Source organism: Lithobates pipiens, unplaced genomic scaffold (genome assembly GCF_037356315.1).
Source record: "Lithobates pipiens isolate NorthernLeopardFrog02 unplaced genomic scaffold, aLitPip1_a1.2 Scaffold_18, whole genome shotgun sequence".
Lineage (NCBI taxonomy): Eukaryota > Metazoa > Chordata > Amphibia > Anura > Ranidae > Lithobates > Lithobates pipiens.
In genome coordinates, this window is record NW_027507758.1 from 220,809,992 (window position 1) to 220,825,874 (window position 15,883).

General features: G+C 42.2%; 1 protein-coding gene across 2 annotated transcripts in view; it reads left to right on the forward strand.

The window, feature by feature from the left end:
* The window catches only part of FRMD1 (FERM domain containing 1), a 115,029-nt gene that overhangs the window by 21,839 nt on the left and 77,307 nt on the right, over positions 1–15,883 (forward strand). Inside the window, exons 2-4 of one of the 2 annotated variants that reach the window (XM_077486587.1) lie at positions 6,741–6,894; positions 12,541–12,683; positions 14,549–14,639. In XM_077486587.1, the coding sequence (XP_077342713.1) occupies positions 12,585–12,683; positions 14,549–14,639 (190 nt within the window). In that variant the 5' untranslated portion in view covers positions 6,741–6,894; positions 12,541–12,584. The remainder of the gene's footprint in view (positions 1–6,740; positions 6,895–12,540; positions 12,684–14,548; positions 14,640–15,883) is intronic. The other variant, XM_077486585.1, reaches the window with a different exon arrangement.

Here is a 15,883-nt window from a genome sequence, read left to right on the forward strand (position 1 = left end):
AGTTGTAAGGCACACCATGAATGGAAGAAGAGACCACCATATAGTTTGTCCAACTATGGTGCAATTTTCCGATCCTTCCATAGTAGAAGCTTTTTCCTGCATCTCTATTAGACCTTCACAGCTTCCATGATGTCACCATTTGAGGTTAATCAGTTTTGGGAGTAGGTAATGGTGGGAGGAAGCCACTTCTGGTGAGTAAGGGAAATGTGGAAGCTTAATTTGTGTATTTTTGCCATGGCAACAGCCAACTCCTGAGCTGATGCTCTGCTGGTATGCAACAACTTCCCTCTCCTCTTTTGTTCTTTTTTTTTTTTTTTTTTTTGTCTTGAAGACATCCCCCAGCTTGTCTAAAAGTAAAGCAAAAGTGGCAAGGTTTCGGTCAACCCTTGTAAAAATGCGGCTTTTAAAGAAACAATAGCCCTTAGTGAGATTTACCAGCTGTATCCCCAGGTGGACTTCAATAAAGCGTCTGCTCTGGTAGTATAGTCCTTTTAAAATGTCCTGTGGCAGTATCAATAAGCCCTTCCACCAGTTTCAATAGCTTTATCGTAATGTGCATCAGAGTCAGGTAGTTCCTAATTGCAGCAGTTTTAAAGTGTCCCTATGGCTGCACCAATCTCAAAAAGATTTCCTTCCAGTTCATAGATAACAAAACTGGAGATAATGAACCACTTAAGGACTGGAAGTATATGCCCCCTTAATGACCAGGCCATTTTTTGCGATACAGCACTGTGTTGCTTAACTGACAATTGTGCAGTAGTGCGGTGTTGTACCAAAAGAAAATTTATGTCCCTTTTTTCCCACAAATAGAGCTTTCTTTAGATGATATTTGATCACCTCTGCGTTTTTTATTTTTTGTGCTATAAACAAAGAGCGACGATTTTGGGAAAAAACTATATATTTTTTTACTTTTTGCTATAATAAATATCCAAAAAAAACACACATTTCTTCATCTGTTTAGGCCAATATGTATTCTTCTACTTATTTTTGGTAAAAAAAAAAAATCATAATAAGCATATATTGGTTCTGGCAAAAGGTATAGCATCTACAAAATAGGGGATAGACATTTTTATAAATTTTTTACTAGTAATGGCAGCGATCCGCAATTTTTAGCGGGACTGCGACATGGTCAGGTCAGACATTTTTTTTTTTTTTTTTTTTTTTTTTTTTTGGGACTAGTCAGATTTATACAGCGATCAGAGCTAAAAATAGCCACTGATTACTGTATAAACATCACTGGCAGGGAAGGGGTTAACACTAGGGGGCTATCAAGGGGTTAAGTGTTCCCTAAGGAGGTGTTTCTAACGGGAAGGGGGGGAGAGAGAGTGGACTGTCTGAAGGAGAAGGAGGATCGCTGTTTCTGATTACTAGAAACAGCAGATCTTCCTACTCTCCTGTCAGGACGGGGATCTGTCTGTTTACATTGACAGATCCCCGTTCTGGCTCTCTGAGGAGCGATCGCAGGTGGCCGGCGGAAATTACAGCGTCACTCTGCATGCGCCCCCTATCACTCTTAAAGCGGCCAACATACACCTACGGCGATTCATGCAGCCATTCCAACCTGCTGCAGTAAAATGGCGGCTGGTTACCAAGCGGTTAAAGTGCTATTGACTCTGTAAGCAAACATTTTCTATATTGCAGCTTACCATTTCTTGGTTATCCAGCCAGTAAGTCAAAGCTCTCCAGCAGAATGGATCAGTTTACATGCATGAGACAAACCATGTAACACTGACAGAGGTGCTTAAAAGATCAAATTTTATTTGTGTAAAACCTTTATTCCAAAAGGGAAAAAACTGTTTGCTGTACCTGATAAGGTGCGTGCTGGAGTTTGGCTTCAATCTGTTCATGTATTTAAATCTGCTAGTGCATCTAACACTCACCTCCCCCAGACTGTTAATGCTGCTGTCCAAGGGTGCCCCCTGTGTTACCTTATCCACAGTGGAGGCGCTGTAGTACAAAAGGTGTGTTGCTGGGCAGATCAGCAGGTGAAAACGGAGGGAGAAAAGAAAACTGATGTAATCACCACATCTATTGGTAAGCTGCAATGTATAACATTTTGTGTTTAATACTACTGTAAGGCCAACTCCAAGTTGACATTCAAAGACAGAATATCTGCCATTGTACGTTGTGTAGCATAGTGGCATGTTTACTCCCTCCACACTTGTGACCGGTTTCCAAGTATGTTGTAGGCCAGGGGTGATCAAGCTGTGGCCCACAAAGCCCTCTGATGTGGCCCTCAACCTCAAACCAGGGAAACCCATGCCTATGCTCTGGGATGGTGGGTCAGCAAGCCCAGATAACGATCAAGGGTTTGCCAACCTGTCACCCCAGAGAATTAGAGCGCATTGAGCTGGCAGTGAAGGAAGGTGGCCGTGGAGGGAGCAGATGCTCCCCTTTGTAGCTCTGTGTTCTGTCCCAGGCTGAGTGATACCAAGTGCACTTTGCCTTGGACCTTTCTAGCATCATGGAGAATGCCAGCGGAAGCAGGAAAGTATAACACACCCAAAGATATATTAGAAGTCTATTTTATTATGGTGCAGGAATGAATGATTCACTTAGGAAAATCAGTTAATCAAACTCTTTGATCTGTTCTGTAATCCGTGCTCCAACACCCCATTGTGCCAAATCCACATCCTGATGGGAAATGTGGAATGCGGCTTACAGAAAGGATCCGCAGGAGGTGAAGTAAAGACAGCAGGTTAGTTTCACAGGCGGATCACTGATTTGTATGCTTCCTTCAGCTTATTGTCATTAACTGTCTCTTGAGTTCCTCTTTAACTGTTTCCCAAAGCTTTATCGAATTAGTTACTTTGGCAGTTTGAAATTTAGTTATGGATTCAGATTTGACATGGCTGATAAAATGTAGAACTCTGAGTGTGTACGTATTGGTAAAATCCTAGAAATCTGTTTATTTTTATTTTTGAGCATATAACTATTTTATAGATTTATGGCATTAACCAGCAAATCACAAAAACACCCAGCAAGACAAAGACACAGGTGCACCTTCAAACTTATCCAGAGCTTTTAAAGCTGTCCATCTGTTAAACAGAGTTTATTGATTTTTAACCTCTTAACCTTAATTAAGCACCAAAAGCTGCCTAAGTACATGTAGAAGCCATCAGAACTGATTCAATTTATCACTTGTCTTTATGAGTGTAATAGTACAAATATCAATAATATAATATGGAAATATATATATCACTAATCACTAATTAATGGAGAAATACCTCTAAAAAAGCTGCTGTTATTAATCATAAATCACATTTACACACATATATAGTAATAATATTTTAACCGAAGTAATAAACAGCACTACTATATTAACAGCGCAAATAATTAATCTAATAATCCGCAAATATATATAGTGAAACCTTTAATACAAATTTTAAAAAGGAGACAAAAAGTCCATAAAGTCACCAAGCCGGTAATTCGTAAAGTGCGAAAAGTGCTCAACAGAGTCCCCAGATGAGGAGAAAAGAATCCTTTCAGCAGGTTCACCACACAGCAAACATGTAGAAGAAAACCTCATGCTCTGTGTCTCCCCCCTTGGTTGTGCACTTGCCCCCTCAAGGGTTAATATCAAGCGCTTCTCAAATCGCCACTCATTTTGCTCATACAGGTTATCCAATAGTAGAATAAAATGCCCATTAAAGTATTCATCAGCTGGAGGCTCACTTACACACGGATTTCATTAGAAATGCCATGCAGAAAACACAAAAAATGATCCATAGTGTAACCTGTTTTAATAAATAGCACTCCACACACCATAAAATACTGCTTACAATGTAGACACTTTGACTCTTTGCATATAGTATCAAACATATGTGTCCAGCAACGCTAGGTCATGTCTCACCTCTCCCCGATAAAATTGTTTCAACAGGCAGTAGCAGCGAGTCCCGAGAAAACCAGTGTTCGCATACAGACACAGGACAGCTGCATAGTCACACCCATACACGTTTCGTCATCACGTCTTCATCGGGCATGCCACCGATGACGAAACGCGTATGGGCGTGACTATGCAGCTGTCCTGTGTCTTCTCCTTGTAGTAGTCTTCCAGTGATCCAAAAAAGGAAGAAAGAGGGGAGAAAAAAGGATATAGTTGTCCGTAATTGATTTCTAATGATCACATGTGACTGGATAGATGAAGTCAGGCATTGACTGACTAAATTAGATCAATCATCGGGACCTCTGCTGTCATATTCATCAGGTATATAACACTAGTAAAGACCATCTCACTGATATCATCCTAGTAACCATATACCAAGGTTCCCACAACTGCAGGTATATCCTCTTCATTCAAAGCGGTTCCATTCGAGACAGTATCCTGCTTGGAACAAAACGGTTCAAGCTCTAGACTGGCCAATATGGCTGTCTCCAAGGGTGTCCCAGAGCCTCAGTTGGTGGTTGGTAACCCGGAATCTGCAGAAAGGCCTTTGGCCCAGTTATCTGGAAGGTGGTAATAACAGATGCCAGCCTTTCAGGTTGGGGAGTAGTACTAGAAAAAAAATACTGTCCAGGGACAGTGGTCAAGAACCAAAAGAACTTTGCCCATCAATATCCTAGAGATTCAGGTAGGCATCTGGCTCTGGAAGCCTGGAAATTCAGGTTACGGGTTGTCCTGTCAGGATCCAATCTGACAATGGCACAGCTGTAGCTTGTATCAATCACCAAGGGGGCACCAAGAGTCTCATTGCACAGAGGGAGGTGAACCATATTCTAACTTGGGTAGAAAGGAATGTTCCGTGCCTTAACGGCAGTGTTCATTCCGGGAATAGAGAATTGGCAGGCGGACTACTTATGCCACCAGCAGTTGCTCCCGGGGGAATGGTCCCTTCACCCAATGTTTTTCTGGCTGTTTGCCAAAAACGGGCAACTCTGGACGTAGATCTTCTGGCGTCCAGGTTTAACATTAGTCAACTTTGTGTCCAGGACAAGGGATCCACCTCGAATGCGGAACAGATGCGTTGGTGACCCAGTGGGATCAGTTCTGACTGATTTATGCATTCCCCCTATTCATTTGTTGGATCAAGCTGGTAAGAAATACGGTAATTCTTGTAGCCCCAGCATGGCCCAGAAAGTCCTGAAATGCAGAAATCGTAAAGATGGCAGTGGGGGATCCATGGTCCATTCCACTATGTGCAGACCTACTCTCACAGGGGCCGATATTCCATCCTACCTTACATACTCTAAATTTAATGGCTATTGAAACCCAAATTCTGAGGAAGTGGGGGCTATACAGGTCAGTTGTCTCTACCTTGGTTAATGCAAGGTATCCAGCTTCCAGAGTAGTATATTATAGAGTCTGGAGGGCTTATGTTTCCTGGTGTGAATCCAAGCGTTGGCACCCTCGGAAATATAGGCAGAATTCTTGCCTTTCTACAATTAGGGGTAGAGGTGAAGTTGGCCTTGAGTACTATTAAGGACTAAGTCTCGACCTTATCTGTCTTATTTGAAAAAACGCTTGCTTCTGGGTTTTTATGCAGGGGGTGATGTGGCTTAATCCGCCAGTTAAATCACCTTTGAATCCTTTAGGAGATATTTCACTTGTAGTCCGCCGAAAATTCCCACGGCGCATGCGCGGGGAAGAAACGCAACTAAGTGCCATTTCTTCCCTAGCCTGTGGCTTTATTGCGCAGGAGTGACGTCACACGGCTCCGGCGAATCACAGAGCTGGAGTCCGTGGCCCGGAAGGACGAGGGGCCAGAAGATGGATGCTGCCTACACAGGGGACATCGCTGGATTTTTTTTTGCAGGTAAGTGGCACATAATGGGCTAGTATGCTATGCTTTTCATTTGCAGGTTTTGCAGCGAGCAAAAGAGAAAGTAAAACCCATCAGGGTTTACTTCCTCTTTAAGTTCCACCAGTAGTAGTTACTCTTTCTTAGCTTTATCTGTTTGAATATACTGTATGACTTGTAGGTGGGTAAATTCAGAGCCTTTTCTTAAAAACTTGCATGCATGTGTCCACATTGAGTAGAAATCCTTTAATTGGAATGAACAAGGACTGCTGTTTAGGGACCCTAATTATATTTAGTATATCAACTGTGTCTTGTAAAGCATGATAGAATAGCAGAGGTTTAGGTTTCTGTACTGGGCTGTATGTGTGCTGCACTGTATTTCTTGATATGTAAACAAATAATGCATTCTGTGTTCAGGCCAACTAATCGGCTGGCCGATTAATCAAATATGAAGATAGTTGACAACTATTTTCATAATCGATTTGTTGTCCATTAATCGATTGGTTGTTTCGGCCCTGATAAAATGCAACACATACAAGCATAAAAGTCCTCCAATTTGTTTTTTGTTTGGTTGTTTTGGGGGGGGGGGGGGGCGCACACGCACTATCTCCCAGAGCTTCTGGTATTCTTGCCTAGGCAAGAATGACTTGCCCCTCACCTGCAGCCTTGTGGGATACCCATGTCATAGATCCAAGATAGCATCAGGTTATTGTACTGTGCAGGTGTCAATGCACGTTATTGGGGGGGCTCCCTGCTGTTCTGCCAAAGGCATGCGTCATCAGTGAGAAACCACGGAATACAGCAGTAACCTAGCAAAAGACAATGTTTTAGCATGACCTGATAATTGTCAGATTGCAACAGGACAATGCTGGATCCACTAGACCTGTGAGTATGTATTTTGAGGATAGCCCACCAAAATGAATAAAGGGGATAAAAAGTTCCTCTTTAATGTTTCACAAAAAAAAAGTTAAATTTATTTTTAGCAAGCTCTGTTTTTTTTAGATAAGAATCACCTTCGAACCAGTAGTGGCACTTTGGAAGCTCTAAGTACTCCTAATTGGACTAATCTAATATAAATGACAACTTCTATTATCTACCATATGCCTTGGTTTAGTTGGTAATACAGTACATCTTCAAGATATATGCTTACAAAGAGGTTAGTGTTTCCGTTCCTAATTGGTCACGTACAACATCCATGTGCTAGAGTTATAGTCATAAAAAAAAAAGCATAATTTTACAGAGAAAGAAAAATGGACACACTATGCTTAATATGAAAGTTTGCTTATTCTTTTACAATATATTGTGGTTCAATTGGAGTTTCACTTTGAAGTACATCTGTCACAAAGGTGTCACTAGAAGAAATTCTTCTTGAGCATATAATGATTGATTAAGCCTCTTTATCACTTCAGACAGGGCCGCTGATAGGCCAGTACAACTGGCCCTGCTGTACCGGGCCTGACCAGCAGGGGGGCCTGGGCAACCTGAACTGCAATTTTATGTATTAAAATAAAAAAAAAAGTTCCTCCTCCACCGATCAGTGCCCGCCCGTTTTTTTTTTTTTTTAAATGTGCTATGCGCTGTGTTCATTCCAGTATGCGGCTGCAGGGGAGGGACTCTTTCCTGTATTTCGAGCGCGGAAGAATACGTCTTCTGCACCCGCTCCGCACAAGTCCCGGCCAGCATATAATGTTATGGTGTTGCGGAGTGATATTCCCAATCCTCTCTCTCTCTGCGTCACAAGAACTTAGTAGCAGAGTGATCAAGTCGAGATCTTGTGGACAATTACAGGTGACAAGGTGAGGTGTATGCTTGCTTGGGGGGGGGGGGGGGGGGGCTTGAAGTTCAACATCTGCAAATGCAATACATACCCAGCCAATACCCAGCCAATACCCTGCAAATACTCTGCAATGCATACCCTGCAAATACTCTGCAATGCATACCCTGCCAATACTCTGCAATACATACCCTGCCAATACTCTGCAATACTTACTCCGCCAATACTCTGAAATACTTACCCTGCAAATACTCTGCAATACATAACCTGCCAATGCTCTGCAATACATACCCTGCTAATACTCTGCAATACTTACTCCGCCAATACTCTGAAATACTTACCCTGCCAATACTCTGCAATACATAACCTGCCAATACTCTGCAATACATAACCTGCCAATACTCTGCAATACATAACCTGCCAATACTCTGCAATACATACCCTGCCAATACTCTGCAATACATACCCTGCCAATACTCTGCAATACATACCCTGCCAATACTCTGCAATACATACCCTGCCAATACTCTGCAATACTTACCCCGCCAATACTCTGCAATACATACCCCGCCAATTGTTTCAAGGCAGGGTCTGGGGAGGGGCAATGGGTGGGGCCAGGGGCGGGGCTGAAGGAGGGACCAGGGGCAGGGCCAGGGTGGAGCTGAAGGGGGCCCCATTAGGTAGGCTGTACGGGGCCCCATGATTTCTATCAGCGGCCCTGACTTCAGACATCATGTTTTATAATTGTTAGGTCTCATTTATACTAGCAATGTTGTGTCTGTATTTTAATATATCTATTTATTGGACATTTCTAAAAGCGTAAAAGTGCATGCTGTGATTTTCCAATAAATGGTATAATTCACACTGTGGGTTTTATTGTCTTCAGTTTAGCTGTATTTAGAGAAAAAAATAATTCTGTGAGTCCAGGGGCAGATTAGATACTCTGAACGTGTCTTAATTAATGCTCCTCTTTAACACATAAGAACTTGATCTGAGAAACCTATAGTTTGTTTATACTGTCCCGAGTATAAGGTAGAATTCCTGGATAAACCGAAAATCTCCTTGCTCATCCGAACAGTTATACTGAAAGGTGTGTATATTTAAGTTTTCAGCCTGCTCCGGTCTAGTCAAGTGATCCTCTGTGTCAGCCAGCGGCAGGGGAGATGAGAAAGCGCTAGAGGCTAGACGATGGCTAGTAAAGCCTGGAGTGGTGATAAAATTCATAGGCTCCAGATGGATTGCCAGGTCCCCCGATCTCCAGAGGTGGCTTTACTTAATGCACAAATCCCAAACCTACCTAAAGCAGTTCAGAAATCGATCCACTTTATCTTTTTAGGCAATAAAATCTTACTTGCTAAAGCATGGAAACGACCAGAACCCTCAATGCAAGCAGTCAAGAGGAAGATATCATGGACTATGTCCCAAGAAAAACTTTCCAGTATCTTGACGGATACCTCAACTAAATTCCAAAAAGTCTGGGAGCCTTGAGCCCGATATTTGGGAGTTTCCCTCATACCGGGAGTTCAGGCTCACTCCACCTCTTAACTACATACCAGGCTAGTTCTCCTGGCCACCTACCGCTCGGCACATAAACTATCTCTCTACCACTCACCCTTATCCTTCTGGAGATCCCCCCCCCCTTCTCTTTTGTCTTTCTTCTTCCTCTCCTCACTCTCTTCTATCTGTCCTATATACTATCTGTATTAGCTACATGTGACAATTTTTAGTCAGCATTTACTACTTGTAGGCCTTTCCTATGGTGCAGAGGGCCGCACTATTTATCAGCTGCGGGGGCCCAACTTATGATCCTGCACACAGGAAAAATGCCCCTGACCTCAGCTCATCATTACACATCTATTCCATATCGCATTCAAGCACGTGGGTTGGATGCGAGAGGTGGATCAGCTGGATGAGTGTGCCAGGGCAGATAGATGTGTCTCATCTCTGCTTCCTTTCACCACTCTGCATATCACGCATATCATAGATGAGGAGAGGGTACAGCGGTGGGGGAAAAATTAGCAGGAGGGGTTCAGAGGTGGGGCAGATGAGCAGGGGGTTACAGTGGTGGGGCAGATGAGCAGGGGGTTACAGTGGTGGGGCAGATGAGCAGGGGGTTACAGTGGTGGGGCAGATGAGCAGGAGGGTACAGTGGTGGGGCAGATGAGCAGGGTGGACATTGATCTAAGGTGTGAAGGTGCATGAATTGTGGCTCATCTGGACTGTGGAGTTGCAGGAATTTGGGCTGATCTGAGGAGTGAGAGTGCAGGATGTTATTTTCTCACTATAAGGGTCCTTTCACACGGGGCGGATCAGTTCTGATCCGCCCCGTGGATGTCCGTTTGCTCAGCGGGGATCACTCCGTCGATCCCCGCTGAGCAGGGAAATGACAGCTCCGTCTCTGCACACTGCGCAGGGACGGACCTGTCACAGCGCCGCTCTCCCCTATGGGAGATCGGATGACGACGGACCGCAGTGCCCGTCGTCACCCGATCCGATCCGCAAACGGATGGAAAAATAGCTTTTTCCTCCGTTACACTTTTTCGGATCGGAGCGGGTCGGATGTCAGCGGACATGTCACCGCTGACATCCGACGCTCCATAGAGCTCTATGGAGCACCCGTTCAGGTCCGCCTGAAAAACTGACAGGCGGGCCTGAACGGGACGTTAGTGTGAAAGGGGCCTTACTCAAGTAGTTTACAGCATTTACTTTATAAAAGATCCTTTTTGTGATTAGAGAGTGTGAAGTTGACATTTTTTTGTTATAAAATCGGCACGCTCCATTTCTTTGAGAAAATTTTTTGGCACACTGTGCTCAAAAGGTTGTCTTTTACATTACATGGGCTTGGGCTTTGTGTGCAAGAGGCCTAAATAAACCTATTGCAGGAGGCTAGTATGAATGTAGCATAAAAGTGGTAAACATCTTGAACTAGAATCCAAAAAACAAATGTTGCCATTTACTAGCCATAACGTTGCCTTTTATATAAGCAATTAGCTATTTAAATAGTCACACTCTCTTTTTTTGTACATTTGCATACATTCCTACGGCACAATTCGCTTGCATACAATTAGTATGTGTAAAATTCCAAACAAGATGTCAGATGTTTGCTTCATGACAGCCTTTCCTTTGTCACCTGCATTTCAGGGCTGGCATTCAGGTAATGAGATCCTTTAATAACACCTGTTCATGTCAGTCTGCAGCCAGCAGTGTTTTTCTGAAATTCACTGACTGGTGTCCCATTGTCAGAATACATTGACGTAGCAGGGAGGATTTCTGCATCCAATGGGGGAATTGGGTCTTTTTTTGTTTTATTTTTTGTTTTTGTTCAACTTATTGAAAAAAACGGACCCAAGTTTAGCTAGCGTATGTTCAGTTATGTGGTCCAAACTGCTCACACAGTAATTCTGACAACTGCTAGGAAGGAGAGCGACTCCTAATTGCAGCTTGTCTTGGCTCTGAGCACTTCTTGGAGAGACAAGAGACTGACAGGCTCCCTCCCTCTGCATTCTTTACTCAGTAAAGCGTTCAGAGCTAAGACAAGTTGCTGTTATGATGAGTCCATCTCTTTCTTAGCTGTTGTCAGATCTCAAATCAAAACTTGGGAAATGCGTAGAAACATGGGTATAAAGTACTACATGTAATTTGTCACATGGGGGCACAACTTTGTAAACAATGGACCATTCATCTTTTAAACCACAAAGTTTCCATTGAAGGTATTGTGCAGTGTTTGTGTAGCTGCATTATGTGGCAGATCCAGAATGAAACGCACCACATGTCCGCCAACGTGTGTCACTGTGCACTGCTGTAATACTTGCATTATCTTAGGTCAGTGGTTCTTAACCTCAGTCTTCATGTACCTCCAACAGGCCATGTTTTGGGAATTTCTTATAGATTCAATAGCTGTCCAAAATACAAAGCCGTTGACTCTGACTTAAAGGGGTTGTAAACCCTCGTGTTTTTTTTTTTTTTCTGTCTTTTTTTCTTTTTTACAGAGTGGCCCCCCCCCCCCCCCCCCCCCCACGATCCTCTAATTCCTAGGTCTTCTGGCAATGCCGGTAGCTCCTCCCCATATTGAGTGCCCACGTTGGAGAAGGCTCTCCTAAGGACACCCGTGTAGGCATGCTCCAGAGTCCTGCTTCTTTGGACATTCACACAGAATGCAGGACTCGGGCCCGGCGGCCGCATCATTGGATTTGATTGACAGCAGCGGGAGCCAATGGCTGTGCTGCCATAATCTATCCAATCGAGCTGAGACAACGGCAGAGAGGTAGCGCACATCTCCGCTGAGGGAACATCAGGTGAGTAAAACTGGTCAGTGTCAGAAGTTTTTTTTTCACCTTTAATGCATAGGATACATTAAGGTGAAAAACACAAGGATTTACAACCCCTTTAAAGCACCTGTGCAAGATAAAGGAAAACCTGCAAACATGGCCTGTTGGGGGTACTTGAAGACTAAGCCCCTGTACACACGGCCGGAGAATATGTCGGAATGCATCTTATCGGACAGTGTCGTCAGATAATCCGACTGTGTGTGGTATGCATCGGACTGATTCCGTCCGAATCTCCGTCCGACCCAATTTTCCAACATGTTGGAAATTATTTCCCGACCAACTGGGCCGGTCGGACGTAATCCGATCATGTGTATAGCATTTTGATCGGACCAAGTGCCACGCATGCTCAGATCAAATTCCTACATCAAAGCTATTGGCTACTAGCCTGAATGTAGTCCCATCGTAACTAAATTACGTCATCACGCTTTGAAAGATCTGATTTTTCGCCAACTTGGCCCGACCGTGTGTATGCAACAGTTTTGGACACAATCCGTCGGACTAAATCCGACGGGCAAAATCCAACGGATTTGGTTGGCAAAATCTCCGACCATGTGTACAGGGGCTTAAGGCTGAGAACCACTGTCGTAGCGCGATAGTGTGGATCTCTTAAATGGCACATTTAGCAGTAGTAAAAAAATAAATTAAAATAAAATATTTTAAATTTATTTATTTTTTATAATTTTTTTTTTTTCTTCCTCAGGTCAGCCACAATGATAATGCTGCGTAAGTCAATGTAATTTCATCATGAGCAGACCATTATTTCAAGCCAGTATGCCAGAGCAAGATTATCGGAATGTCTGTGTTTGGTTGCCCAACAGAGAGCAACTAGATATCACTGTTGGGGTAAGTAAGAAAAAAAAATTAAGTTGGGGTATTTTACCACTTTCATATACAGTAATTTATCATCTACTACACTGCATGTTATCCAGATTCATGTTTTGACTGTGTGAACAAATACAATTATCCATGACACTTAGAATAGGCTAAAGGCCTGTACACACGGTCAGAAAATGTGAAGATAAATTTCGTCCGATGAAAGATCTGATGATTTTTCTGATCGTTAGTATGCTGCTTGTGACAGCTGATTTTACAAATTTTCAGCAGACAAAAACTGGACATGCAGGCTTGAAAATTTTTGTCTGATGTGACCACAATGCCCGATTTTTTTTTTTTTTTTTTTTTTTTTTTTTTTTTTTTTTTTTCTTCTTTTCATTAGTATGGTTTTCTGACAGAAAAAAATATAAAGAGCAAGACTAGGCATGCTCAGAAATAAAAGAACACATACAAAATAATTCACCACATTACGTCACTTCTGACATTTAATTCTGTCGTCTGAAAATTTTCTGATGGTGAGCACCCTATTCACTTACTATTTGAGACAAGCATCAGACTAGCAACTGATGAAAGGGCCTGCCTGATTGCATACAAATTGAAACTCTTAAGGTTGGACCTCATATTATATGGTTTTGGTAAATGTGAAGACAAAAATCTTCCGAAAATCTAATAGTGTGTCTGGGGTCTTAGTTTGAACTTCTCCAATGTTTTTCCTCAAGTGAGGGTTAAGAACAAAGGAAAAGCCGAAAAAAATTATAACTGTTCCCTCTGGATGTAACTGAACTGTGTCTAGGTGAGAATTTTCCCCATAGAATGGTAGTGGTTTCACAAGTCTACCTTTTTTTTTTTTTTTTTTTTACTTCTCGCTTAAGACCAGTGAGAACAATTTTTATTTTTTTTTGCACAAAAGTTCCAGAATCTCCAGTTTTGTTTCCATTTCGTTTAAAGCTCATCTCTAAGGAAACCCATCCTCGTTTTCTTACCTTGGAGTTGGAAGCAGCAAGATTTACTTATCTAAGTCCTCTGTCTGGTATCTTTACCAACTCTGTTTCCTGGTGCACATGTGCCCATGCTGACTGGTCCCCAAAACTACCGTCATGCTGAAGCCACCTTTGCAGACTCCTCTTCTGGATCCCGAGAGACCCACCCCAACCCCCTCCTTTGCTCTTATTGACTTCCGGTGCTAAGGCATTTTGTACTCCCACTGACCTCTCATGTTAGTGGATTTGTTTTTTGTTTTTTTACTTCTACTGACTACAGCTTGGCCTCCAAACAATTGGGGACACAGTGTAATGTATCTTTGCTTAGACCATTTAAGGACCTCCTGATTTAAACAGATTGTAGAAAAACTGTCCAAATATAATATGTAGTAGCATACTGATCCCAATAACTTTTAGGGCCAGTTCAAGCCTGAGTTTCTGTGTGATTTTGCAGCCCATTTATTTTAAATCACACCAGATCACACAAAATGTAGTGCATGCACTACTTTTCAAAAACATATTGCACCAACTTGCACGGTACTGTAATATCACGCTATCTGGTGTGGGTAAATGCACTGCATCTGAGACCGCGTTGTGGGAAACCTGCAACGAATGTGCCTTTCCCACACTGTTTTGGTGTGAACTGGCCCTTAGGACTTGATTTTCTAGTATTGTACACGTTTTAGACATATGTTAAATTCACAACTGTATGTAAAAGACACCTATGTTGGTGTATTTGAACTATTGGAACAAACATGGTGAAAAAAATAAAGCTGTGAATATACAGTAGTACAGTATATTATAAATACTTATTGCAATTGCTAGTTGGGTTATTGTTAACTACTAATTGTAATATATTGTTTTTACAATTGTAAAATATTGTTTTTTATACAGACAAAAGCCACAGGACAGGAATTATTTAACAAAGTTTGTGAAGCACTGGATATTAAACAAGCACATTTTTTTGGCCTTAGCATTGTTAAAAGTAAGTTGTGTGTTTTTTGTTTTTTTTTGTTTTTTTTTCCATTTCTAAGGTTTTATTAAATAGTTTTCATGAACGGGGATGGTACATGTTTTTATTGTTTTGACATATGGCTTTTACTATGAATCTCAGTATATGTATTCTTATGTCATAGATGTTTGTCTTGAATTGCTTGGATTTGGATAGGTTTGTGTTGTCCTTGCTGATGTAGCCAACAGAAATTATTATAGCGTAGGTATTTTTTAATGGCAGGTCTCGCCCAGCAAAACATAACCTTACTTCTTAGGTGCTCCAGCATTATCTAACCTTGTAGTACTTTGTTGAGGTGCAGATTACTGAATTAAAAGAGAAAGTGGCTAACCATCTGACATTTTTGGTCTCACTATTAATCCAAATCGCTTACAAGAGGGAGGAAAAAGAAAACACAAAGCTCTTTGTTTTTGCAGATGCAGGATTACACTAGCATTCCAGCTATATTGATTTCATTAAAGCAGGAATGTAGTTCAACACTCCTCTGCAGAAGTAAGACTGTGGGGTTGCCATTGTTTGTTTTTCTTTCTTTTGTATTCTTCTGGATTTTGACTAATGTTTATATTGGTTGTACACTCACGCTTACCATGTATATTCTGATAAGTAGTATAGGTAGTAGTATAAGGTCCCTCTCACACGAGCGGATCGATCGGGTCCACCTGTCTGTTTTTCAGGCAGAGCTGATTGGACCACTTATTGTTCCTTATGGGGAGGTGGATGTAAACGGACATGTGTCCATTGACACCCGCCTGCATCCGATCCGGTCCACCAAAAATAGACCGCCCCATAGAGAACAGCAGTCTGTGTCCCATGTCTACTCGGCATCAGTGGAGCGGACACAGACCTGTCATCCGCCTGATCAGCAGACAGATTCCACTCTGAGCAGATGGAGTCCACCCCACGTGAAAGGGGCCTGACTATCATGGACCAACCTCTGTGAACTCAGTCGTAATGTATGAAATGCTTATGTGTGATCATCTGTTCCCTGTTTCTATGTGTCTCTTTTTATTTTATTTTTTTATTGGATATTTGCAAAAAATAGGTTTAAAATTACAGTATGCTGCCTAAGTTTCATAAAGTTGGACAAACTATACGGATACAGCATACAATTGTTGTGAAGTGTGTGTGTGTGTGTGTGTGTGTGTGTGTGTGTGTGTGTGTGTTCCTGTAATATAACTCTAAATCAGTTGTCTTTTCTTTCGTTGGCACTTTTTATT